The sequence below is a fragment of the Oncorhynchus keta genome, chromosome 1, assembly GCF_023373465.1.
Source record: "Oncorhynchus keta strain PuntledgeMale-10-30-2019 chromosome 1, Oket_V2, whole genome shotgun sequence".
Lineage (NCBI taxonomy): Eukaryota > Metazoa > Chordata > Actinopteri > Salmoniformes > Salmonidae > Oncorhynchus > Oncorhynchus keta.
In genome coordinates this window covers 27,013,841-27,038,688 of record NC_068421.1, presented here as the reverse complement: position 1 = coordinate 27,038,688, position 24,848 = coordinate 27,013,841, and the positions used below count along the sequence as shown (strand labels likewise).

General features: G+C 43.8%; 1 protein-coding gene across 12 annotated transcripts in view; it reads right to left on the bottom strand.

The window, feature by feature from the left end:
- Positions 1-24,848, bottom strand: part of LOC118360651 (neural cell adhesion molecule 1) — a 113,574-nt gene that overhangs the window by 17,596 nt on the left and 71,130 nt on the right. For 9 of the 12 annotated variants that reach the window (XM_052519997.1, XM_052519999.1, XM_035740217.2 and 6 more), the window contains exons 2-14: positions 20,010-20,084; positions 19,438-19,647; positions 18,535-18,678; positions 17,915-18,052; positions 17,664-17,781; positions 16,665-16,825; positions 16,228-16,370; positions 11,281-11,304; positions 6,944-6,973; positions 1,662-1,812; positions 1,098-1,285; positions 677-773; positions 362-532 (exon numbers count right to left, since the gene is read on the bottom strand). In XM_052519997.1, coding sequence (XP_052375957.1) covers positions 362-532; positions 677-773; positions 1,098-1,285; positions 1,662-1,812; positions 6,944-6,973; positions 11,281-11,304; positions 16,228-16,370; positions 16,665-16,825; positions 17,664-17,781; positions 17,915-18,052; positions 18,535-18,678; positions 19,438-19,647; positions 20,010-20,084 — 1,650 coding nt within the window. The remainder of the gene's footprint in view (positions 1-361; positions 533-676; positions 774-1,097; positions 1,286-1,661; positions 1,813-6,943; positions 6,974-11,280; positions 11,305-16,227; positions 16,371-16,664; positions 16,826-17,663; positions 17,782-17,914; positions 18,053-18,534; positions 18,679-19,437; positions 19,648-20,009; positions 20,085-24,848) is intronic. The other 3 variants (XM_052519988.1, XM_035740890.2, XM_052520014.1) reach the window with 1 other exon arrangement.

Below are 24,848 nucleotides of genomic sequence, written 5' to 3'. Positions count from 1 at the left end.
TTTTACTATTTTTTTTACTTTAGTTTATTTGGTAAATATTTTCTTCGCTTTTCTTGAACTGCACTGTTGGTTAAGGGCTTGTAAGTAATCATTTCACAGTAAGGTGTTGTATTTTGTTGTATTCGGCGAATGTGACAAATAAAGTTTGATTTGATTTGACAAGTAACAAGGATGCAATTATTACAGACAACATTTTATTTTATTCTCATTTGAGGGTAAATAAAACCAGCTGAATTATTATATTGGATGGATGTTTCATTAAAAAAGGCCAATGATTGAGAAAAATAAACACATTTCATTTTGTTATCCCCTCACATACTCTCTTTATCCTTGTCGCCCCCCGCCCTGCCCCTGTACTCACCTCCTTGGACATCATAGACCATCTGCACCCAGCTGCCCCTGCCCACAGTCTTCCATTCAGCCCGGTACCGGAGGACGGGTACACCCCCTGTGGCATCAGGCTCCTGGAACTCCATCCTGGCTGAGCTGGAGAACGGCTCCACCCCCCCGAGGGACGGGGCTGACGGGACATCTAGAGAGGAGAGGAATCACACATAAAGGTACTCATTTAAGAACTACAGTATATTTCATTTGATGCCAACATTAAATATGAGATTCACAATATAGAAGCATGATGATTTTGGATAATTAGCTACAGATTGTGATTATGACTGACCAGCCTGAATGAGGAGAAACTCCTTGGATTCTGTGCCCATCTCATTGGCAGCAGTACAGTTGTAGCTCCCGAAGTCATTCTCAGACTCTGGAGTGACCTGGAACAGAGGAGAGAATTGATGCATGAAAGAAACTCAGGGCAGCAAAGCATTACAAACATAAGGTGACTAGATGCTTGAGTCAGTTTGTTCCACTGTTGTTTGTCCATTAGAGATGCCTATTTTAGTCCTCTGTCTCTGTGCTTCCCTCTACTGAATAATGAAAACACACTCAGTCTCCCCACAGTGGAACTGGGGGAGAACCCTGCAAATACTAGCTGTCACACATTAAATCTTTATGACATGTGGAGTGTTCTTAATTTAGTGTGTGTATTCGTGTGTCTGTGTGCTCATGCATGTGTGTGTATATCTGCGGGTCTCTACCTCCAGGTAGCTGGCTGTGGGGCTCTGGAAAACCTTGGCTTTGGTGATGTTAGCGTTGGGAAGCTGAAACCCGTCCCTCAGCCAGAGCATGGACACGTCACTGGGGTGGGCCAGGACCTCACAGCTGATGTTAGCTGCATTCCCCTCCCAGGTATACACTGTCACTGAGCCCTGGATCTTAGGAGCATCTATGGAGGAATGAGCCAGCAACGTGAATAAGAGATTTCTGTCTTTTCTCTTAAATATTTAAAAGAGTGGGCTTTGGCACAAACATTAGAAGCTGCAGGCAGTATGCCAGCCAGGCCTGACTAAGACTTTAAGCACTAGAGACAGTGGTTGTGTCCTTATTCCCTATATAGTGCACTACTTTTGGGAACCTATGGGCCCTGGCAAAAGTAGTGAACTATAGGGTGTAGGGCTCTGGTCAAAAGTAGTGCACTATAGGGTGTAGGGCTCTGGTCAAAAGTAGTGCACTATAGGGTGTAGGGCTCTGGTCAAAAGTAGTGCACTATAGGGAATAGGATGCCATTTGAGATGCAGCCCTGTGACATGAAGAGCTCTTACAGCGGACTTCCAGGTAGGCGGGTTGAGAATCCACTCCGATGGCGTTGCGTGCAGAGCAGAGGTACTGGCCAGCGTCGGTGAACTTGGCGTACTTCAGTGTGAGGGAGGACACACGAGCATCACTCCTCACTACGACGTTCCCATCCAGACTCTATAGGGCAGGACATCACAGGGTAGCAAGCAACAAAAGGACCTCTGTTTGCAGTACATCAATGTTAAGCTCCTATCCTATTGTGATCCATGCATTATTGAGAACCCATACATTATAACACTCTGTAGTTATATCATAGTAATATTGAACTCTGAGCCTGGAGACAAACCATTGTAGCATTGAGTGCTTTTCCTATGGCTGTAACAGCAAAAGGTGATGACACTACACACTTAAGAGAAACAGAGATACAGTAGAGTAAAGATCAAAACCCTCTGTATTGTACAGTAGAGATGTGTACAGTAGCAGAGCACATCACTAATGGTAGAAGAAGCAGTATGGATGGAGCCATCAAGAGTTTTTCACACAATGGCTGTAGAGTAAGGAGGCTGAAATCAGTTACAGCAGGCTATTTAGGTCTCAGCCTGTTAAACCCTAATGGTGTATCGTAGTGGTTCCTGTGGACAGGATAACATGCCAAGCTTGCATTTTTACACACAGCCTGCTGTGTGGTTCACTTTATCGTGTGAAATTCAGTGTTGAATTGTTCAGTATTGAATTATTTGTGTACTTTCCCAACAGAAACATACTGTCTGATGTACAGTTTATACATCTACTGTATACATATTATAGGGGAGGCATTCTAGACCACAAGTTGATCCATGAAATGAATGTACAGTACATCAACTCATTGAGGTGCTTCTATTCCATAGAATTAACTAGCTACCTAGTCAGTGGAGTGCCAACTGTGAATGGTCTCTGTAATTCTAAACTAGAGCTGAGTAAATGAAATGGTGGTTAAGACTCCAGCTTCAGAAGTAGAACCAACGCATGTGACACAGGGAAGAGGACAAGAACACAGTGTGCCAATACATTCAAGACCTTGCCAATTAAAACTATAGCAGAAACCCTGCTAATAGCTAACAGGATTGATGTTTGTCTCAAGATACACTACCTGACTTCATTAACACCAGATTCACAAGGTCTAAATAAACAGCCATGTACGTAACCTTTAGCGTCTGGGTCGGCTACTCTTGTTGTTGACACTGAACAGTCTGGGTCTGGAACTCTTGATGTTGTTGTTGACACTGAACAGTCTGGGTCTGGAACTCTTGTTGTTGTTGACACTGAACAGTCTGGGTCTGGAACTCTTGTTGTTGTTGACACTGAACAGTCTGGGTCTGCTACTCTTGTTGTTGTTGACACTGAACAGTCTGGGTCTGCTACTCTTGTTGTTGTTGACACTGAACAGTCTGGGTCTGGAACTGAACAGTCTGGGTCTGCTACTCTTGTTGTTGTTGACACTGAACAGTCTGGGTCTGCTACTCTTGACACTGAACAGTCTGGGTCTGCTACTCTTGTTGTTGTTGACACTGAACAGTCTGGGTCTGCTACTCTTGTTGTTGTTGACACTGAACAGTCTGGGTCTGCTACTCTTGTTGTTGTTGACACTGAACTCTTGACACTCTGGGTCTGCTACTCTTGTTGTTGTTGACACTGAACAGTCTGGGTCTGCTACTCTTGTTGTTGTTGACACTGAACAGTCTGGGTCTGCTACTCTTGATGTGTTGTTGACACTGAACAGTCTGGGTCTGCTACTCTTGTTGTTGTTGACACTGAACAGTCTGGGTCTGCTACTCTTGATGTTGTTGACACTGAACAGTCTGGGTCTGCTACTCTTGTTGTTGTTGACACTGAACAGTCTGGGTCTGCTACTCTTGTTGTTGTTGACACTGAACAGTCTGGGTCTGCTACTCTTGTTGTTGTTGACACTGAACAGTCTGGGTCTGCTACTCTTGTTGTTGTTGACACTGAACAGTCTGGGTCTGCTACTCTTGATGATGTTGTTGACACTGAACAGTCTGGGTCTGCTACTCTTGTTGTTGTTGACACTGAACAGTCTGGGTCTGCTACTCTTGTTGTTGTTGACACTGAACAGTCTTGCTACTCTTGATGTTGTTGTTGACACTGAACAGTCTGGGTCTGCTACTCTTGACACTGAACAGTCTGGGTCTGTACTGTTGACACTGAACAGTCTGGGTCTGCTACTCTTGATGTTGTTGTTGACACTGAACAGTCTGGGTCTGCTACTCTTGATGTTGTTGTTGACACTGAACAGTCTGGGTCTGCTACTCTTGTTGTTGTTGACACTGAACAGTCTGGGTCTGCTACTCTTGTTGTTGTTGACACTGAACAGTCTGGGTCTGCTACTCTTGTTGTTGTTGACACTGAACAGTCTGGGTCTGCTACTCTTGTTGTTGTTGACACTGAACAGTCTGGGTCTGCTACTCTTGATGATGTTGTTGACACTGAACAGTCTGGGTCTGACACTGAACAGTCTGGGTCTGCTACTCTTGTTGTTGTTGACACTGAACAGTCTGGGTCTGTTGTTGTTGTTGACACTGAACAGTCTGGGTCTGCTACTCTTGTTGTTGTTGACACTGAACAGTCTGGGTCTGCTACTCTTGATGATGTTGTTGACACTGAACGGTCTGGGTCTGCTACTCTTGATGTTGTTGACACTGAACAGTCTGGGTCTGCTACTCTTGTTGTTGTTGACACTGAACAGTCTGGGTCTGCTACTCTTGATGATGTTGTTGACACTGAACAGTCTGGTTCTGCTACTCTTGATGATGTTGTTGACACTGAACAGTCTGGGTCTGCTACTCTTGTTGTTGTTGACACTGAACAGTCTGGGTCTGCTACTCTTGTTGTTGTTGACACTGAACAGTCTGGGTCTGCTACTCTTGTTGTTGTTGACACTGAACAGTCTGGGTCTGCTACTCTTGTTGTTGTTGACACTGAACAGTCTGGGTCTGCTACTCTTGTTGTTGTTGACACTGAACAGTCTGGGTCTGCTACTCTTGTTGTCTTGACACTGAACAGTCTGGGTCTGCTACTCTTGTTGTTGTGTTAACTCAGTGACACTGAACAGTCTGGGTCTGCTACTCTTTGTTGTTGACACTGAACAGTCTGGGTCTGCTACTCTTGTTGTTGTTGACACTGAACAGTCTGGGTCTGCTACTCTTGTTGTTGTTGACACTGAACAGTCTGGGTCTGCTAACTCTTGTTTGTTGTTGTTGACACTGAACAGTCTGGGTCTGCTACTCTGGGTCTGCTACTGTTGTTGTTGACACTGAACAGTCTGGGTCTGCTACTCTTGTTGTTGTTGACACTGAACAGTCTGGGTCTGCTACTCTTGTTGTTGTTGACACTGAACAGTCTGGGTCTGCTACTCTCTTGATGATGTTGTTGACACTGAACAGTCTGGGTCTGCTACTCTTGTTGTTGTTGACACTGAACAGTCTGGGTCTGCTACTCTTGTTGTTGTTGACACTGACACTGAACAGTCTGGGTCTGCTACTCTTGTTGTTGTTGACACTGAACTGGGTCTGCTAGTCACTGGGTCTGCTACTCTTGTTGTTGTTGACACTGAACAGTCTGGGTCTGCTACTCTTGTTGTTGTTGACACTGAACAGTCTGGGTCTGCTACTCTTGTTGTTGTTGACACTGAACAGTCTGGGTCTGCTACTCTTGTTGTTGTTGACACTGAACAGTCTGGGTCTGCTACTCTTGATGTTGTTGTTGACACTGAACAGTCTGGGTCTGCACTAACAGTCTTGTTGTTGTTGACACTGAACAGTCTGGGTCTGCTACTCTTGTTGTTGTTGACACTGAACAGTCTGTGTCTGCTACTCTTGATGTTGTTGTTGACACTGAACAGTCTGGGTCTGCTACTCTTGTTGTTGTTGACACTGAACAGTCTGGGTCTGCTACTCTTGATGTTGTTGTTGACACTGAACAGTCTGGGTCTGCTACTCTTGTTGTTGTTGACACTGAACAGTCTGGGTCTGCTACTCTCACGCCAGTCCAAACCACTGTTAACTCATGTTAAGTGTCGTAGAAGAGCTGGACTCCTGGCGACCATTTTATTTTGCATGGCTTTGAAGTTCAACACCCACACATTGTATGTGAACTATCCCATGAATGCCTCTGTGTTGTTCAATTAGCTACAGTAGGGACCAGTCTGGGGGACAAACTAACTAAGGCAGTGGCTCAAAAGGCACCCTATTCCCTACATAGTGAACTACTTTTGACCAGAGCCCTATAGGGGCTAGTCAAAAATAGTTTACTATATGTGATTTGGGAAACTAACTAAGAGAAGAAAAGTGCTCATTAGTTCTGTATTCAAATTGAACAGAAGCAGCATGTCTGGGGCATTAAGTATGCCTGAGGAAATGCTTACATAACACAGGCAAGGCAGTCAGGCACTTTTCATTACAACCCCACCCGCCTCCTCCACCTCCTCCCTCCATCCCCCTCCTCCACCTCCTCCCTCCATCCCCCACCTTCTCCTCCTCCCTCCATTCCCCACCTTCTCCAAACACTGACAAGGATAATTACATCAGAGCTGAAAGGGTGGCCAGAGAGTGTGACAGTGTCCCGCCAGCCTTGTGCTGCTCTCACATATGCCACCCCTTATGTACAGGCAGGTCTTATTGTGGTTCTTGGTGAAGCGATGTAGTCCAGGTGCCAGGTACATTAATAAGATATTGGTGTAGTGTAGATAGAACATTCCATTTTTGGGTTGTACTGTGAGGTCAAAGAGGGTCAACAACAACTCATCATCATGGCCAAAGACTGGACAATCACATGGCAGACCAGACCATGATACACAATCTCAATCTGTGTCCAAAGGGAGAGCATCCATTTCTGTTCCTTTGCAACACGAGAACATAGATTCATTAAAGTTTCAGAACTATGGTTTTCAACAACAGAGAGTTTATTAATAATGCAGGGTGGTGTTGCCTATTGAAAACATCAAGCAATTTTAGCTCAGCTCGATCATTGGTGTACCCTAGATCTAATTCCCTGGAAAGAATGGGAACAAACATCCTTCAACAGTTGTCTGATACCTGGCCACAGGTTTCAAGGACAATTTTTCAGGCTGAGTGAAGCCATACGAATAAACCAAAGAGGACTGATAAGAGTTTCTCCATCAGTTTCCATGACTACGGCAACAATAGAAAACAGTGTTGAAGAGAACTGTAAAGCAGAAAATCAATATGGTGAAAGAGGATACATGGTATTTGGTAGATTGTGATGGGTATTGGGTATAGTATAGAAGCTATACCTTGTGTTGTTCGGGCCGAGTCCAAGAGGCCTGTAGAGGACACAGACAGAATAAAACAACAAAAAGCAAAGCAATCCAGAGACAGGAATCCTCATCCAGTACCGCACAGCTAGGACAAACAACACTAGACGAGCATGCAACTCAACAACACTGTCCATATACCCGAACGTTTACCTGCTGTAGTCCAGTGAAAAGGGCTAAAACAATTAGACTCATCAACCTTCACACTCCTCAGTTGTATTAAACTACTCAGCATCAAACCAGAAAAAGCTTAGCCAGAGGGCTAAAATGGTGTAATGACATCATTTCAACCAGTTTAGCCTGCTGGGTACATGTTCATGTGTAAATAATATACACTACATTGGAACTAGCATGGAGGGATGCTGGAAGAAAAAAAATCATACAACATTTCTCCATATATCATCTTCAAAATCTAATTATTAAGAATTGTTTTCATGATTATCAATCATGATGAATCCACATTTAATATGAAGTTATATAATCAACACAAAACTTAACACACAATTCAGCACGACAAGACATAATCAAACGTGATTAAAAAAGTATTTACTGATAGAGGATTTCTTTTCTCTGAATTCTGCAATTCAGGTACTGTAATAGAACATGCTTTATGGGTTTCCTAATGTTAAGGAGAAACAAGAGGCATGAAGGAGAGATGATTGATAATGGACGACGGCGTAGTGATGAATGGAAAGGAGTATGGAAGCCAGACGACAAGCAAAATGGTAAACAGCTTTCCATCAGACGTAGAAAACAACCAAGTGTCCCATCTGCTGAAACGTACTGCAGGCAAAAAGGCCCAGAACTCAATTCATTATTAATACAGTCAATCTTAGCATTCCTTCCAGACCATCCTCTCTCGTTTAGAGCTGGACGCCTTCCAATCACTCACAGATGAGTGAATAATGAGTGAATAATGAGTGAATTCATCTGGCTTCTATCTTTAATATGGGCTAGTCTATACCACTGTAGACTCACTGCCTGTCATAGAGAAACACAACACACACATCAAGAGACTAGTTAACACTGGGAAAGCTTTACTCACACTGTAGGGCAGAACCACACACATGAATAAACCAGACCAACAATACACTATGTCAAGTTAAAGATACTGAGTGAAGACTCATCCTAAGTAGGGAGGGTCCAGATGAACTTCTTTGCATGTACTGTATATTGAGCCATGGTATGTAGCTAATGTAGATATTGAGTGTGTTGGTAATATGATATCACTATTCTTTACGGTTCACTGGGGTGTGGCGAGACACACACAGCAAGACAGGCCCATTTAACACCTACGTCAGAAAAACAGTTTGGCTCCAGACCCCACAGCGCAGAGGAGGAGCTGCTGCTCAATTAGCTCCGTTATAGCGGTGCTGCTGCTCATTATTACAGGACGCATAACTAACAGCACCCCTGGTCGTGGCTGGTCTGACACAGAACTGTGAGGTATGGAATTGAGTTGACACATATCACTGTCAGACCCATGTTTTATGTTTGTTTAAACAATGGGACATGGACCAAAAGCAAATTACTAGCTGATGGTGAGAGCTGTAAACACCATGGCATCTAATCAGTTTAGTGCAAACCAGCACTAAATAACATCCCCCCCAGACAAATCTCATTTCCAAGCAGCGCTCCTCATCCCCTGGGTAAGCAGTGAGCAGCGAGCGTCTCTCTCTCAGCTGTGATGTATGATCACATCACTGAAGGTGGGGGAGGGGGGAGGAAGAGAGGCACTGTTGTAGAGGAGATTCTACAGAAGAAACACTCACATAACTATCTCACCCGGCACCACACAAAAGGCATCCTCTCTATATTCATAAACAGCCCTACAGTAGGGTATGGTTACAGGACTGGGCTGGGGAAGTGTTTTTTCCCCATCCTGACTGGGATCAGTTAGGAAGCTCTCCATCATTTATCCTGGCTAGCAGCATTCCAACTGTCATACCATAAGAACAAACTGCCATTCAATGTTCAGAGAACCACATTGTACCACCCCTGAGCAGACAGGCACATAAATGAGCGTTGTGTTAGAAGTGTAGCTAGAGAACAACAGCCTCTCTACAGTCTCACCCTACTGTACCAGTGCTTAGTAAAGCAAGCCCTTGGATTGAAAGCATTCTTCTTTTTCAACAACGCTCCCTGAACCAATCACGTTGTAGTGCAGCAGCCAACAGCAACCAACAGCACCACATGATTGAGCTCTCTGATCATTCAGAACCTTTCACCTTCAAATGGCTATTCCCAAGAGGTAATAGCTTCTTTCCTACTCTCTTTACATCTCTCAACTATCTGAATACTAAACCGATCTCATTGTGTTTCCATGGAGCGCATTATCATAAATTAGGCAGCTCCAGTAAGATTTAATACACAGTAATCTGAAATATTCAATATCTGGTCATCTGTACCAAGTTTGAGCTCTAATGAGCTTTGAAGAAACACATTTTCAAGCGAGTTTGCTCCTCCTTTCCAGAGCCTGAATGTTCTCAGATAATTGCAGCTTGCAAACTTTGTAAATCAAGTATAATGTTTAATATACTGTATATTCATATAACCCAACCTTTCAGTTTGAGAGATAATATCCAAATCATGAATAAACACTTCAATTACATTTGAGCTATTAACAATTGTTACAACAAGTGCCTTCAAATAAGGGGGTTGAAACAACGACGTAATTACAAAACAAATATGAGTATGAGAGCACTAGAATAGAACAGTAAGCTGGGTTAAACCTGTTTATGTAATAGCTAAAACATATAGTATCTTCTTGGAAGACAACGTTACCATGGCATGTGTGACCCACATTTAGGCTATTCTATGGGTTCAAACCTTTTGCCAATCTGATCATCTCAACTGCCATCTCAATGTCTATGTAGATATACAAATGTGACAATGTGAATTTGTCTGCCATCACTATCGTACATGTGTAAGGAGAGAATATGCTGTGTAGAATCAAAAATAAAACATATTCTTTATAAAGTAAAGCCTCTTAGGCTATAGTTATTAGTCATTCGATACATTACCTAAGACAACAGTCAGACTGGAGTGGATGAGTGGAAGCTATCTGAGGGAATAATACACTTTAACGCCGTGTCAACAGGGATCATGGTAATCCAGCACCTCTTTACACCATGTCTATGAGTACAACAGTCAGCAGACTGCAATGTAAAGGAACGTTAAAGCACCGAGAGAGGTGGCAAAGATATATGTAGCATGACACACTAGTGAGAAGCACACCACAGCATGCACATGCACACACACTTTTAACACAGACACAATTCTCACAAATATCCCTCAACACCAATTCCACATAGGAAAAACAAAACCACAATTGTCATGCTGATAGCCAATAAGCAAAGACAACAACACTGATTAAAATAATAGGCCTATATGAACAATTCACCATAATAGCTGGATAGATGACTGTGGCACATATTTCATGTGAGAGTTGATTATTAGCTTCCCCTTTCACCTGTCTACCAACCTATTTGAACCACAGCCGCTATGATAAGTGTTGCTAGCACGGCAGAGATGAGGGCCAGCCAGGTTCAAAAACAATTAGCAGCCATTTTCCAAATCACGCTATCCTGGCTTCTTGTAAAGAAGACATTCCCTCCGGATCATTGCCCACGAGACCCACAATGCCAGGCCACAGCTGTGAAGGCCACACCTTAATGCTCCTGTTTTTAAATATGTTCCTAATGATAATTCAATGCAGGCTGCTAATAATTTCTTCACCCACCACCATGGAGAGATGGCTATACCAGTACAACACAGGTGCAAAGTCAGGCATTTTGCTTTTGGCTTCAACCTTGACAGAATGATTGATGACAGATATGAAATGAGACAGATCGTCTACATGAGAGGACAGAGGGACACAGACTGAGCAGCAGTATGGCACGGAGCTGCCCCGATGCATAGAGACGGAGATGATCGGACCGGGAATGGCAACACAGAAATGAGGAGGTTCTCTTTTTAAGGTCTTTACGGTAACCGTTTTCTCTTTTGACCTCTGTTGACAAGGCAGAGGAAACCCCAAAGTTCAAACACCCAGAACCACTCTTTTATGTAAGGACCAGTGCAACGAAAAAGTCAGGCTATATTTGGAAAACATGCCATTTTTTAATCGATTTCATAAACCCTGATAATATCATAGCTTGAGGATTTTCAAGGAATATTGCCTGAAGAGCAGACAAGAAAATTCGATAAAAATACTTATTTGATCCTATCAGGGTTTTTGTGGAATCTCATACCCCATACGCAATTTTTTCTATCAACTGATTTTGTTCCATTTCTGTGCCACACTGATTTCATACCTGATAGATCCTGTTTAGATGTGCCTGCAGGGGAGAGAATGTAGCGAAGTAAACGGACCTTCCCGTGGGCTCCACCTATCCACACTCCTCCTATCCTGTACAGGTACCTACAGCGTGTCTCTGATTAAATGCCCCCATCCATTACCTGTCTATTGGACTAGATGAGATCATTGGTACTACAGGGAAGTAGCTACAGTGCCTTCGGAAAGTATTCAGACCCCTTGACTTTTTCCACATTTTGTTAAGTTACAGCCTTATCCTAAAATTCCTTTTTTTAAAGGATCCTCAGAAATCTACACACATAATGACAAAGCAAAAACAGGTTTTTCGATTTTAAAAAACCCAGAAATACCTTTGCATAAGTATTCAGACCCTTGCTATGAGACTTGAAATTGAGCTCAGGTGCATCCTGTTTTCATTGACCATCCTTGAGATGTTTCTACAACTTGATTGGAGTCCACCTGTGGTAAATTCAATTGATTGAACATGATTTGTAAAGGCACACACCTGTCTATATAAGGTCCCACAATTGACAGTGCATGTCAAAGCAAAAACCAAGCCAAGAGGTCGAAGGAATTGTCCGCAGAGAGCCGAGACAGGATTGTGTTGAGGCACAGATCTAGGAAAGGTTATCAAAACATTTATGTAGCATTAAAGGTCCCCAAGAACACAGTGGCCTCCATCTTCCAAAGGAAGAAGTTTGGAACCACCAAGACTCTTCCTAGAGCTGGCTGCCCGGCCAAACTGAGCAATCAGGGGAGAAGGGCCTTGGTCAGGGAGGTGACCAAGAACCCAATGGTCACTCTGACAGAGCTCTAGAGTTCTTCTGTGGAGATGGGAGAACCTTCCAGAAGGACAACCATCTCTGCAGCACTCCACCAATCAGACCTTTATTGTAGAGTGGCCAGATGGAAGCTACTTCTCAGTAAAAGGCACATGACAGCCCCTTGGAGTTTGACAAAAGGCACCTAAAGACTCACAGACCATGAGAAACAAGATTCTCTGGTCTGATGAAACCAAGACTGAACTTTTTGGCCTGAAAGCCAAGCGTCACCTCTGGAGGAAACCTGACTCCATCCCATGGTGGAGCATGGTGGTGGCAGAATCATGCCGTAGGGATGTTTTTCAGCGGCAGGGACACGGAGACTAGTCAGGATCGAGGCAAAGATGAATGGAGCAAAGTACAGAGAGATCCTTGATGAAAACCTGCTCCAGAGCTCTCAGGACCTCAGACTGGGGCGAAGGTTCACCTTCCAACAGGATAACGACCCTAAGCACACAGCCAACACAACGCAGGGGTGGCTTGGGACAAGTTTCTGAATGTCCTTGAGTGGCCCAGCCAGAGCCCAGACTTAAACCTGATCGAACATCTCTGGAAAGACCTGAAAATAGCTGTGGAGACACCTGAAAATAGCTGTGCAGCGACGCTCACCATCCAACCTGACAGAGCTTGAGAGGATCTGCAAAGAATGGGAGAAACTCCTTAAATACAGGTGTGCCAAGCTTGTAGTGTCATACCCAAGAAGACTCGAGGCTGTAATCGCTGCCAAAGGTGCTTCAACAAAGTACTGAGTAAAAGGTCTGAATACTTATGTAAAGGTAATATTTCAGTTTTTTTCTATAAATTAGCAAACATTTCTAAAAAACAGTTTTTGCTTTGTTATTATGGGATATTTTGCGTGGAAAAATGTGATCAATTTTACAATAAGGCTGTAAATTAACAAAATGTGGGAAAAGTCAAAGGGTCTGAATACTTTCCGAAGGCACCGTGGCATTGTATGAAAATATAAGATCCATAGATGACTGTATGTAGCAATCTGCAGGGGACTAGCAGAGGCTGCTATAGGGACATAGGTCTAAACTGCTATAGGGACATAGGTCTAAGCTGCTATAGGGACATAGGTCTAAGCTGCTATAGGGACATAGGTCTAAGCTGCTATAGGGACATAGGTCTAAGCTGCTATAGGGACATAGGTCTAAGCTGCTATAGGGACATAGGTCTAAACTGCTATAGGGACATAGGTCTAAGCTGCTGTAAGGACATAGGTCTAAGCTGCTATAGGGACATAGGTCTAAGCTGCTGTAAGGACATAGGTCTAAGCTGCTATAGGGACATAGGTCTAAGCTGCTGTAAGGACATAGGTCTAAGCTGCTATAGGGACATAGGTCTAAGCTGCTATAGGGACATAGGTCTAAGCTGCTGTAAGGACATAGGTCTAAGCTGCTATAGGGACATATATCTAAGCTGCTATAGGGACATAGGTCTAAGCTGCTGTAAGGACATAGGTCTAAGCTGCTATAGGGACATAGGTCTAAGCTGCTATAGGGACATAGGTCTAAGCTGCTATAGGGACATAGGTCTAAACTGCTATAGGGACATAGGTCTAAGCTGCTATAGGGACATAGGTCTAAGCTGCTATAGGGACATAGGTCTAAGCTGCTATAGGGACATAGGTCTAAACTGCTATAGGGACATAGGTCTAAGCTGCTATAGGGACATAGGTCTAAACTGCTATAGGGACATAGGTCTAAGCTGCTATAGGGACATAGGTCTAAGCTGCTATAGGGACATAGGTCTAAGCTGCTATAGGGACATAGGTCTAAACTGCTATAGGGACATAGGTCTAAGCTGCTGTAAGGACATAGGTCTAAGCTGCTATAGGGACATAGGTCTAAGCTGCTGTAAGGACATAGGTCTAAGCTGCTATAGGGACATAGGTCTAAGCTGCTGTAAGGACATAGGTCTAAGCTGCTATAGGGACATAGGTCTAAGCTGCTATAGGGACATAGGTCTAAGCTGCTGTAAGGACATAGGTTTAAGCTGCTATAGGGACATATATCTAAGCTGCTATAGGGACATAGGTCTAAACTGCTATAGGGACATAGGTCTAAGCTGCTGTAAGGACATAGGTCTAAGCTGCTATAGGGACATAGGTCTAAGCTGCTATAGGGACATAGGTCTAAGCTGCTATAGGGACATAGGTCTAAACTGCTATAGGGACATAGGTCTAAGCTGCTGTAAGGACATAGGTCTAAGCTACTATAGGGACATAGGTCTAAGCTGCTATAGGGACATAGGTCTAAGCTGCTATAGGGACATAGGTCTAAGCTGCTATAGGGACATAGGTCTAAACTGCTATAGGGACATAGGTCTAAGCTGCTGTAAGGACATAGGTCTAAGCTGCTGTAAGGACATAGGTCTAAGCTGCTATAGGGACATAGGTCTAAGCTACTATAGGGACATAGGTCTAAGCTGCTATAGGGATATAGGTCTAAGCTGCTATAGGGACATAGATCTAAGCTGCTATAGGGACATAGATCTAAGCTGCTATAGGGACATAGGTCTAAGCTGCTATAGGGACATAGATCTAAGCTGCTATAGGGACATAGGTCTAAGCTGCTATAGGGACATAGGTCTAAGCTGCTATAGGGACATAGATCTAAGCTGCTATGGGGACATAGGTCTAGGCTGCTATAGGGACATAGATCTAAGCTGCTATAGGGACATAGGTCTAAGCTGCTATAGGGACATATATCTAAGCTGCTGTAAGGACATAGGTCTAAGCTGCTATAGGGACATAGGTCTAAGCTGCTGTAAGGACATAGGTCTAAGCTGCTATAGGGACATAGGTCTAAGCTGCTGTAAGGACATAGGTCTAAGCTGCTATAGGGACATAGGTCTAAGCTGCTGTAAGGACATAGGTCTAAGCTGCTATAGGGACATAGGTCTAAGCTGCTATAGGGACATAGGTCTAAGCTGCTGTAAGGACATAGGTTTAAGCTGCTATAGGGACATATATCTAAGCTGCTATAGGGACATAGGTCTAAACTGCTATAGGGACATAGGTCTAAGCTGCTGTAAGGACATAGGTCTAAGCTGCTATAGGGACATAGGTCTAAGCTGCTATAGGGATATAGGTCTAAGCTGCTATAGGGACATAGATCTAAGCTGCTATAGGGACATAGATCTAAGCTGCTATAGTGACATAGGTCTAAGCTGCTATAGGGACATAGATCTAAGCTGCTATAGGGACATAGGTCTAAGCTGCTATAGGGACATAGGTCTAAGCTGCTATAGGGACATAGATCTAAGCTGCTATGGGGACATAGGTCTAGGCTGCTATAGGGACATAGATCTAAGCTGCTATAGGGACATAGATCTAAGCTGCTATAGGGACATAGGTCTAAGCTGCTATAGGGACATATATCTAAGCTGCTGTAAGGACATAGGTCTAAGCTGCTATAGGGACATAGGTCTAAGCTGCTATAGGGACATAGATCTAAGCTGCTATAGGGACATAGGTCTAAGCTTCTATAGGGACATAGGTCTAAGCTGCTATAGGGACATAGATCTAAGCTGCTATAGGGACATAGGTCTAAGCTGCTATAGGGACATAGGTCTAAGCTGCTATAGGGACATAGGTCTAAGCTGCTATAGGGACATAGGTCTAAGCTGCTGTAAGGACATAGGTCTAAGCTGCTATAGGGACATAGGTCTAAACTGCTATAGGGACATAGGTCTAAACTGCTATAGGGACATAGGTCTAAGCTGCTATAGGGACATAGGTCTAAGCTGCTATAGGGACATAGGTCTAAGCTGCTATAGGGAACATAGGTCTAAGCTGCTATAGGGACATAGGTCTAATCTGCTATAGGGAACATAGGTCTAAACTGCTATAGGGAACATAGGTCTAAGCTGCTATAGGGACATAGGCCTAAGCTGCTATAGGGACGACGTCTAAGGTGGGATGGTAACTAGGTAGCTACCAGGTAGTAATATGAACTTCTATTGGCTAGCTGCAGCTTTGGGGTCATACTTAATCAGCAGAGATGAACCTGGCTAAGGGAGCCTTGCCATGTTTAAGTGAAACACATCCCCTGAGTGTCCCTCTGCAGTGGGGACACAGCCCCTGGCTGGCCTCTCTCTGTGGGCTGCCTCTACTGTACCTGCTCTCCCTCAGTGAAGGGGCGCAGGCCAAAGCTCCAGTTGATGGTGGGGGTGGGGTCCCCTGACGCCTCACAGGTCAGAGTCACCTGCTCAGCCATCTCAGACGTGCTCTGGTTCAGCAGGAAGGTGATCTTAGGTTTCACTGTTGCAAAGGCAGACACACACAGAGCCATTATAACCAACCTGAAGTGACACTCACCTGTATGACCTACAGTATAGCTACATTCACAGTATGCAATCCCATAGTGACATCAATCACCTGCCAGATCTGATGATAGTACTTAAAACCTAGAGTTATAATCACAACATAACCCCCAAAATAATCCAATGTTAAAATCCTCCCACTGTGAATAAATATAGACAAACCATGATTAACCATCACAAACCCGTCACATAGTCAATCATCTGTCAGTACCAAGTGAGAGGAGTCCCTCACCAAACACTCTAAGGCTGACTTCCTGTTCGCTCTCCCCAGCCTTGTTCTTAGCGATGCAGGTGTACTCTCCCTCATCCAGCTTGGCTACCTCCATGATGGTCATCTCTGAACCGTCCTTATTAAAGCTGTACTTGTCTCCTGACTCCAGAAGAACACCGGCTCTGGAGGAGAGAAAGGGAACACACACACACACACACACACACACACACACACACACACACGGACACACACACACACACACACACACACACACACACACACACACACACACACACACACACACACACACACACACACACACACACACACACACACACACACACACACACACACACTGATTATTCTGATTACAATCAGCTTTTGTGAAACGAAGAGAATCGGATTTGACGACACAACTAAAATAAGTCTGCTGCTAACTACGCTTGATGAGAATTTTTATCTAATAAATAAATATGTATTTTTTCCCCTCTGTGAAGTAGGTCAAACAGACTTAATTCAAATGATCTCAATTCATTGTTTATCAAAGTAATGTTTCAGTGTGACATTGAATCGCTATTTCCGATTTAATGACTATGAATATTTTTAATCCAGTCTTCAATCATGATCTCTATAGTCTATACCAGAGAGCCATTTATTTATTGGCACTGACAATGACCCCTAGGCTCAAAGCTTATCACCTTGACTGATGAGTTAAAATAGCTCTTCCCCCTTTACCTAAGACTCAACCCCAAAGACAAGTGTCACATGGAGTTCACACCAGTCCTTTCCCTCACCTAGCAACAAGGGGAACAGCTCCTCTAACTCTTCTAAGAAGGTGAGAGCAATACACTACACTGCCAACAGAAAACCAAGGGCAGGGGACTCGCATCACTCGCATTGGTGTTGGTAGCCTATGAGTTCCATGGTCAGATGGACATCTGCAAAACACTGGTTAGTGGTATATCAGTCTACCAGCCTTGAGTGTGTGCGCGTAAGAGAGAGTATGTGCTCCAGTCTTACCGTGCCCAGGTCACCATGGGCTCTGGGTATCCATCAGCAGCACAGGTCAACATGGCAGACTGGCCCACGCCTGCTGTGGCATTCACCTCAGACTGCCACACCCGGATGGTAGGGAGCACTGAGGGAGGGACATTAACAGTCGTCTGCTGTCTAGGATGTTGATAGGTGGCTTAACACCACAAAATGGTGTCAAAACCATGAACATGAATAAAGTGACATGGGAATAGAGTGAGAAGAAGAAGTGGGCTGACCGTTGATGATGACCCTAATGATCTTGAGGTCAATTTCTCCCCGGGCCATGAGGCGGCCCTCACAGGTGTACGACCCCTCGTCTGTCTTTTTGATGCCTCGGATCTGCAGGTGGTTGTTGGGCAGGATCTTAAAGCGGACTGAGAGAAGGATCAAATCAGAATTCAATTGTAATGTATGAGTATTCTGAGGGATAAGAAAGGGCTTTTCAGACAGAGACCCCTAAACTCAAAATCTCACTTTCTATGTAAATTCTTTAATTAAAGTGTTTAAACAGTTTCATACCCACCAGTTATAACATTTGTCAAAGAATTGCTCAAATGGAACATTGTCTGACAGCTGGATAGGGACTTTTCTGACATGGTTGAGTAACAACGGGTGACAAGGCTGACAGTCAAAGAGGGGGGGAGTGGAAAAAGGAAACCAAAAATATAGGAACCCTTTAGCATTACACAATTCTGATAACTTTACCAAAATTCACAGGTTTTCCACAAATCCTGCTTTTAGATTTAAGCAGGAAATCCTGATTCCTTCAAAGGGGATTTCTGGAAAAACATGGGAATTTGGGGAAAGTTACTGGAATTGTGCAACCCTACCCCAGGCTAAATAGCATCTATCTCACCATCCTTCTCCATCTGAATCTTCGCTCCTTTGTGTTTCCAGATGATGGTGGGGGGAGGGGAGCTGATGACGTCACAGACAATGTTGGCGTTGTCCCCTTCATTGAACTCTTGGGGGGAGGGGGCGTTCTTGAAGGTGATCCTTTCTACAAGACAAAATACAAGAATGTTAGTCAACCATTTAAAACCATGAAGAACATAATGTGTGTGTCTCAAATGGCACCCTATTCCCTACGTGGTGTACTAGTTTTGACCAGGGCCCATAGGGTGTACTACATAGAGAATGGGGTGCTATTTGAGACGTAGCAATGGGTTCATTTAACTGTTTCCCCCTACACCTCAGCCTCTTAACTGCCTTTATTCTAAACACATTAGCATGTTGTGCCTAGTGGGAAACCATAAAGGGTTTAGATGATGGACTGCTGATGCTTGGCAGTGTTTAGCTATAGAAACCATTAGTCAGAAGACATGCACAACAGACATTAGGCCTTGTCTTAATGGGCTTTGGAGGGGTTTATTGAACTGATGAAAAATCCATCTCCAGCTGAAAAACAGAAAATAAAGATATTTTTCCCTCAAGCCCTCAATAAAAAAGTTAGAGCTTTTCCTTCATAACTATACTGAAGGTTAAGAACATTTCAGCTTAGGGTTCTTAATATAACAATTTAATGCTCTGTGATCAGGACATCCCCCTGAGTTTTTATACTATGTCATAATGCAAACACACACTGGTTTTGAACAGGACATCTAGCCTGCGTACCAAATGGCACCCTATTCCCTAAATAGTACACTACTTTAGACCAGGGCCAATGGGACTCTGGTCAAAAGTAGTGAACCTTATAGGGAGGGATTAGGATGCCCCTTTGGACACATCCCTAGAGAATAAAGGAGGAGGAGCAGTTTACGGTAGAACTTGACGTTGACGGTGGCTTCTGCTGACTGGTCTCCGTTGGTGGCCAGACACTTGTAGGTCCCAGCGCTGTCCACCCCGGCCTTGTAGAGCGTGAGCGTGGACGAAGACTCGTCGTTTCGGGTTACGGTGATCTCTGGTTTGTTGGGCTCTATCCTCTCCCCGCTCGGGGAATACCAGTCAATCTCCTTTGCTACCCCAACAACTGCACAGAGACAAGAGACGGTTACATGTGTTTGTTTTTGTATCTAACTAGAATCATTAGGATTAAACATTTCGCTATCACAATGTTGAATCTCTAAACGAGACAAATAAAGAGCCAAAAAGAAGGCTATCAACCTAGGAAACAACCTATACACCTTATTAGGTAATTAGTACTCCGTTATCCTAGAGAAGGTTACAGCTACCTTGTTCCTGTCTAGTGGCTTGACAACTGTGGTCTACACACAGCATATCAGGACAGGACACAAAAGGTCACAGTGTATAATCAGTACTGCACAATGGGATCCAAACATTTCCAAAGAGGCAGTAGTCTACTACAGTAGAATGATAGAGGGGCAAGCTTACTTTCACACAGAAAGAACTTGGACTCTCCGACACTGATCTCTCCCTGGGTGGGGGTGATCTCCACTTCCAGACAAACTGAAAAGAGAACAAAATAGGGACATTAGACAGAGGAGAACTTGGAAGCAGTGTTGAGTTTGTGTGTGTGTGTGTGTGTGTGTGTGTATGTGTATGTGTAGAGAGAACATTTCATTAATGACATATGATATTAAAGCTTATGTCTGCAGCGCTGTTCTACCTGTAACCAAAAAGGGTTCTCCTATGGGAGCAGCCGAAGAAGAACCCTTTTAGGTTCTAGATAGCACCTTTTTACCAGGGCTAGTAGCTCTGGTCAAAAGTAGTGCACTTATATAGGGAATAGGGTGCCATTTGGGAGGCTGGCCTGGACGCCTCCACGCCTCCACAGCAGCAACATCCTACTGTACACCATGCTCGGATGAACCAGTAGAAAACATATGAAATGGTAAACAAAACACAGCAAAGAGAGAACTGGCTGCAGAGAGAGAGAAAGTACTTTGTCCATGCCTAAGGTGATACAGTAGCCTCCATCTCAGCATGCAGGTAGGTAGGTAAGTTAGCATGCAGGTAGGTAAGTTCTACTGCTCTTATTGACAGTGGAGCAGCCAAGGGGGAGAAACAAAATCAATCGTTTCAACACAGAAATCTATTCCAAGCCATGGCTCAGGCCTCAGAGAAGCACCTCTGGCAGATCGATTGAGACTTTATTTTATTGACTGGTAAGACTATGCACTTGGCTGACACCTGCAGAGTAAAGCCTTGTTCACAGAGGTAGTTTGAAGTGACTCAAATCCATTTTCTTATTAGAATCTCATATTTTTGATGCAGTCTAAACAGGCAAAAAGCACATGGAATCAGATGTTTCAAACCACATTTCAAAGCACCTTCCTAGGTGGTTTGAAATCAGATATAAATCAGATTCCTGGCCATGTGACCTGTGTCTGAATGGTCGTGTCTGAATGGTCATATCTGATTTATCTGCCCTTAAGTGATATCTAGACTGTTATTTGGCATATCTTGTTGCTTTGTAGCTACACTGTCGACAATTTGACAAGAACATGTGGTAGCTAACTGGCTTGTTAATTGTTTACAAACAATGAGGGAATGTGATGGCAGGCTAAACAGGTACCTAGTAAGCTAGTTAACTGCTGTGGCTAACCAAAACCGACTCGTTTTGAAAGTTGGAGTATCTTATCGTTTGAGGCTTTAAAAATGTTCTTACACTATGATTTTGAACATTCAAAGCAACAGGGAGACTTCCATGGCAGGCATTGTTGTCACCTTAGCTTGCTAGATGCTACACTACAACTTCTGAGTGCACACAAACTCGCCACTACTATGTCAACTAGCGTACCCATGTCAGTCTGAACACATAAATCCGATTTAGTCACTTGTAACTTGCTGTTTGAACAGTCAGAATACCAGAACAGATTTGAAAAACAAAACTGATTTGAGCATTAAGGCCTGTAGTGTGAACAAGGCTTTATTAAAGACAAGGGAATACAGATCAACCATCTCTCTAGTGATAGTAATGTGCTAAGAAGAGTGGGCAAACCCCTAACCCCTTTTTTTAACCTTTATTTAACTAGGCAAGTCAGTTAAGAACAAATTATTATTTACAAACCTGGACGACGCTGGGCCAATTGTGCGCCGCCCTATGGGTCTCCCAGTCATGGCCGGATGTGATACAGCCTGGATATCAATCTGTATTTGTTGGACATTTCCTATAAAATATCTGATTGCATCAGAGGTGATTGATGTGAGATGTTATCTACCAACCATATAATCCAAATTCATCAACCCAGAGAAATAACATTCTGGAAATGGCACTTCTAATTTGTAACACTGTCAACTCAGCTCTGATTTCAGATTTATAGACCTCTAGATAGCGAAGAACCATACATCATCAGATTGGGCTAGTTATCACAAAGTATCGTGGAATCGTTAAGACAACAAGCGGCATAAAATCAAAATGGTTCCACAAACTGTGTAGCCTACCCTTGGAAGAACCTTGTGCCAATCAACTTCATATCAATTCTATGGGGAAAACACCCTACTTATAACGCAGCTTTCAGTATGATGAATCCCATGTGTAATTCACACACTTGGAATAATAACTTAAGACGCATAAAAATTTGTGTTTTACAGACTTGTTGACATTCTGCTGTGCGTTGTGTTGCTAACCTTACTTTGCTACCTGACAACTTTACGGTTTTTACTTTTTAATTACCATTTATATTTTTAGTTTTTCCCTCACTCAACTTTTTTTTCATTCAACTTCTTCACTCCAGATAGTTTATCTGGACATGGTTCGTCAGGACCTCCACAGCCGAAGCTAAGTAGTAACATTAACATGATGCCATCTAATTGCAGTCGCTGTACTCCTAATATACAGGAGAACGATCGCCTTATGCCGAGGATAGCTGTGCTTTTCTTTTGAAAAAGCTATTGTGCAGCAACTCACTGCCTTCCTGAAGACAAACAATGTATACTAAATGTTTCAGTCTGGTTTTAGACCCCATCATAGCACTGAGACTGCACTCGTGAAGGTGGTAAATTACCTTTTAATGGCATCAGACCGAGGCTCTGCATCTGTCCACGTGCTCCTAGACCTTAGTCCTGCTTTTGATGCCATCGATCACCACATTATTTTGGAGAGAATGGAAACCCAAATTGGTCTACACGGACAAGTTATGGCCTGGTTTTTATCTGTCAGAACGATATCAGTTGGTCTCTGTGAATGGGTTGTCCTCTGACAAAACAACTGTACATGTCTGTGTTCCTCAAGGTTCCGTTTTAGGACTACTATTGTTTTCACTATATATTTTACCTCTTGGGGATGTCATTCGAAAACATAATGTTAACTTTTACTGCTATGCAGATGACACCAGATGTACATTTCAATGAAACACGGTGAAGCCCCAAGAGTGCCCTCGCTGGAAGCCTGTGTTTCAGACATAAGGAAATGGATGGCTGTCAGGCTTTTAAACTCTGACAACTTTTTTTTGCTACTTTTAAACTCGGAGATGCTTGTTCTAGGTCCCAAGAAACAAAGAGATCTTCTGTTGAATCTGACAATTAATCTTGATGGTTGTACAGTCGTCTCAAATAAAACTGTGAAGGACCTCTGCGTTACTCTGGACCCTGATCTCTCTTTTGACAAACAGATCAAGACTGTTTCAAGGACAGCTTTTTTCCATTTACTTAACATGGTAAAAATCAGACATTTTCTGTCCAAAAATGATGCAGAAAATTAATCCATGCTTTTGTTACTTCTAGGTTAGACTACTGCAATGCTCTACTTTCCGGCGACCCGGATAAAGCACTAAATAAACTTCAGTTAGTGCTAAATACGGCTGCTAGAATCCTGACTTGAACCCAAAAAATCTGATCATATTACTCCAGTGCTAGCCTCCCTACACTGGCTTCCTGTTAAGGCAAGGGCTGATTTCAAGGTTTTACTGCTAACCTACAAAGTATTACATGGGCTTGCTCCTACCTATCTCTCTGACTTGGTCTTGCCGTACATACCTACATGTACGCTACGTTCACAAGACGCAGGTCTCCTAATTGTCCCTAGAATTTCTAAGCAAACAGCTAGAGGCGGGGCTTTCTCCTATAGAGCTCCATTTTTATGGAATGGTCTGCCTACCCATGTGAGAGACACAGACTCGGTCTCAACCTTCAAGTCTTTATTGAAGACTCATCTCTTCAGTAGGTCCTATGATTGAGTGTAGTCTGGCCCAGGAGTGTGAAGGTGAACGGAAAGGCACTGGAAAAAACGAACCACCCTTGCTGTCTCTGCCTGGCTGGTTCCCCTCTCTCCACTGGGATTCTCTGCCTCTTACCCTATTACAGGGGCTGAGTCACTGGCTTACTGGTGCTCTTCCATGCCGTCCCTAGGAGGGGTGCGTCACTTGAGTGGTTTGAGTCACTGACGTGGTCTTCCTGTCCGGGTTTGACGCCCCCCCCCTTGGGTTGTGCCGTGGCAGAGATCTTTGTGGGCTATACTCGGCCTTGTCTCAGGATGGTAAGTTGGTGGTTGAAGATATCCCTCTACTGGTGTGGGGGCTGTGCTTTGGCAAAGAGGATGGGTTTATATCCTGCCTGTTTGGCCCTGTCCAGGGGTTCGTCAGATGGGGCCACAGTGTCTCCTGACCCCTCCTGTCTCAGCCTCCAGTATTTATGCTGCAGTATTTTGTGTCGGGGGGCTAGGGTCAGTCTGTTATATCTGGAGTATTTCTCCTGTCTTATCCGGTGTCCTGTGTGAATTTAAGTATGCTCTCTCTAATTCTCTCTGGCCACCTCTCATAGTCTGGTTCCTCTCTAGGTTTCTTCCTCGGTTTGGCCATTCTAGGGAGTTTTTCCTAGCCACCGATCTTCTACACCTGTATTGCTTGCTGTTTGGGTTTTTAGGCTGGCTTTCTGTACAGCACTTTGAGATATCAGCTGATGTACAAAGGCCTATATAAATACATCTGATTTGATCAAAATCAAATTTACATAGAGCTATTTGGAAATAAACAGCATCACACCAGAAAGTATACTCATAACAAATGTCTGTCTCCATTCCACTTCACAGGATAGATTCATACGTTCAGCTTTCTCCCACACACCATCAGCACCACCCACTTCTGACTGGAGAAGACCAGGCTCATTCACCAGCCTTTTGTCTGGTTATCCCGAGTGATGCTGTGAGGAGCCTGGTGAGAGGGCCAATATGAGACCACGTCTGCGTCCCAAATAGCCCCCTATTCCCTATGGGCCCTGTTCAACAGTAGTGCACTATATAGGGAATAGGCTGCCATTTGGGACTCAGTAGTG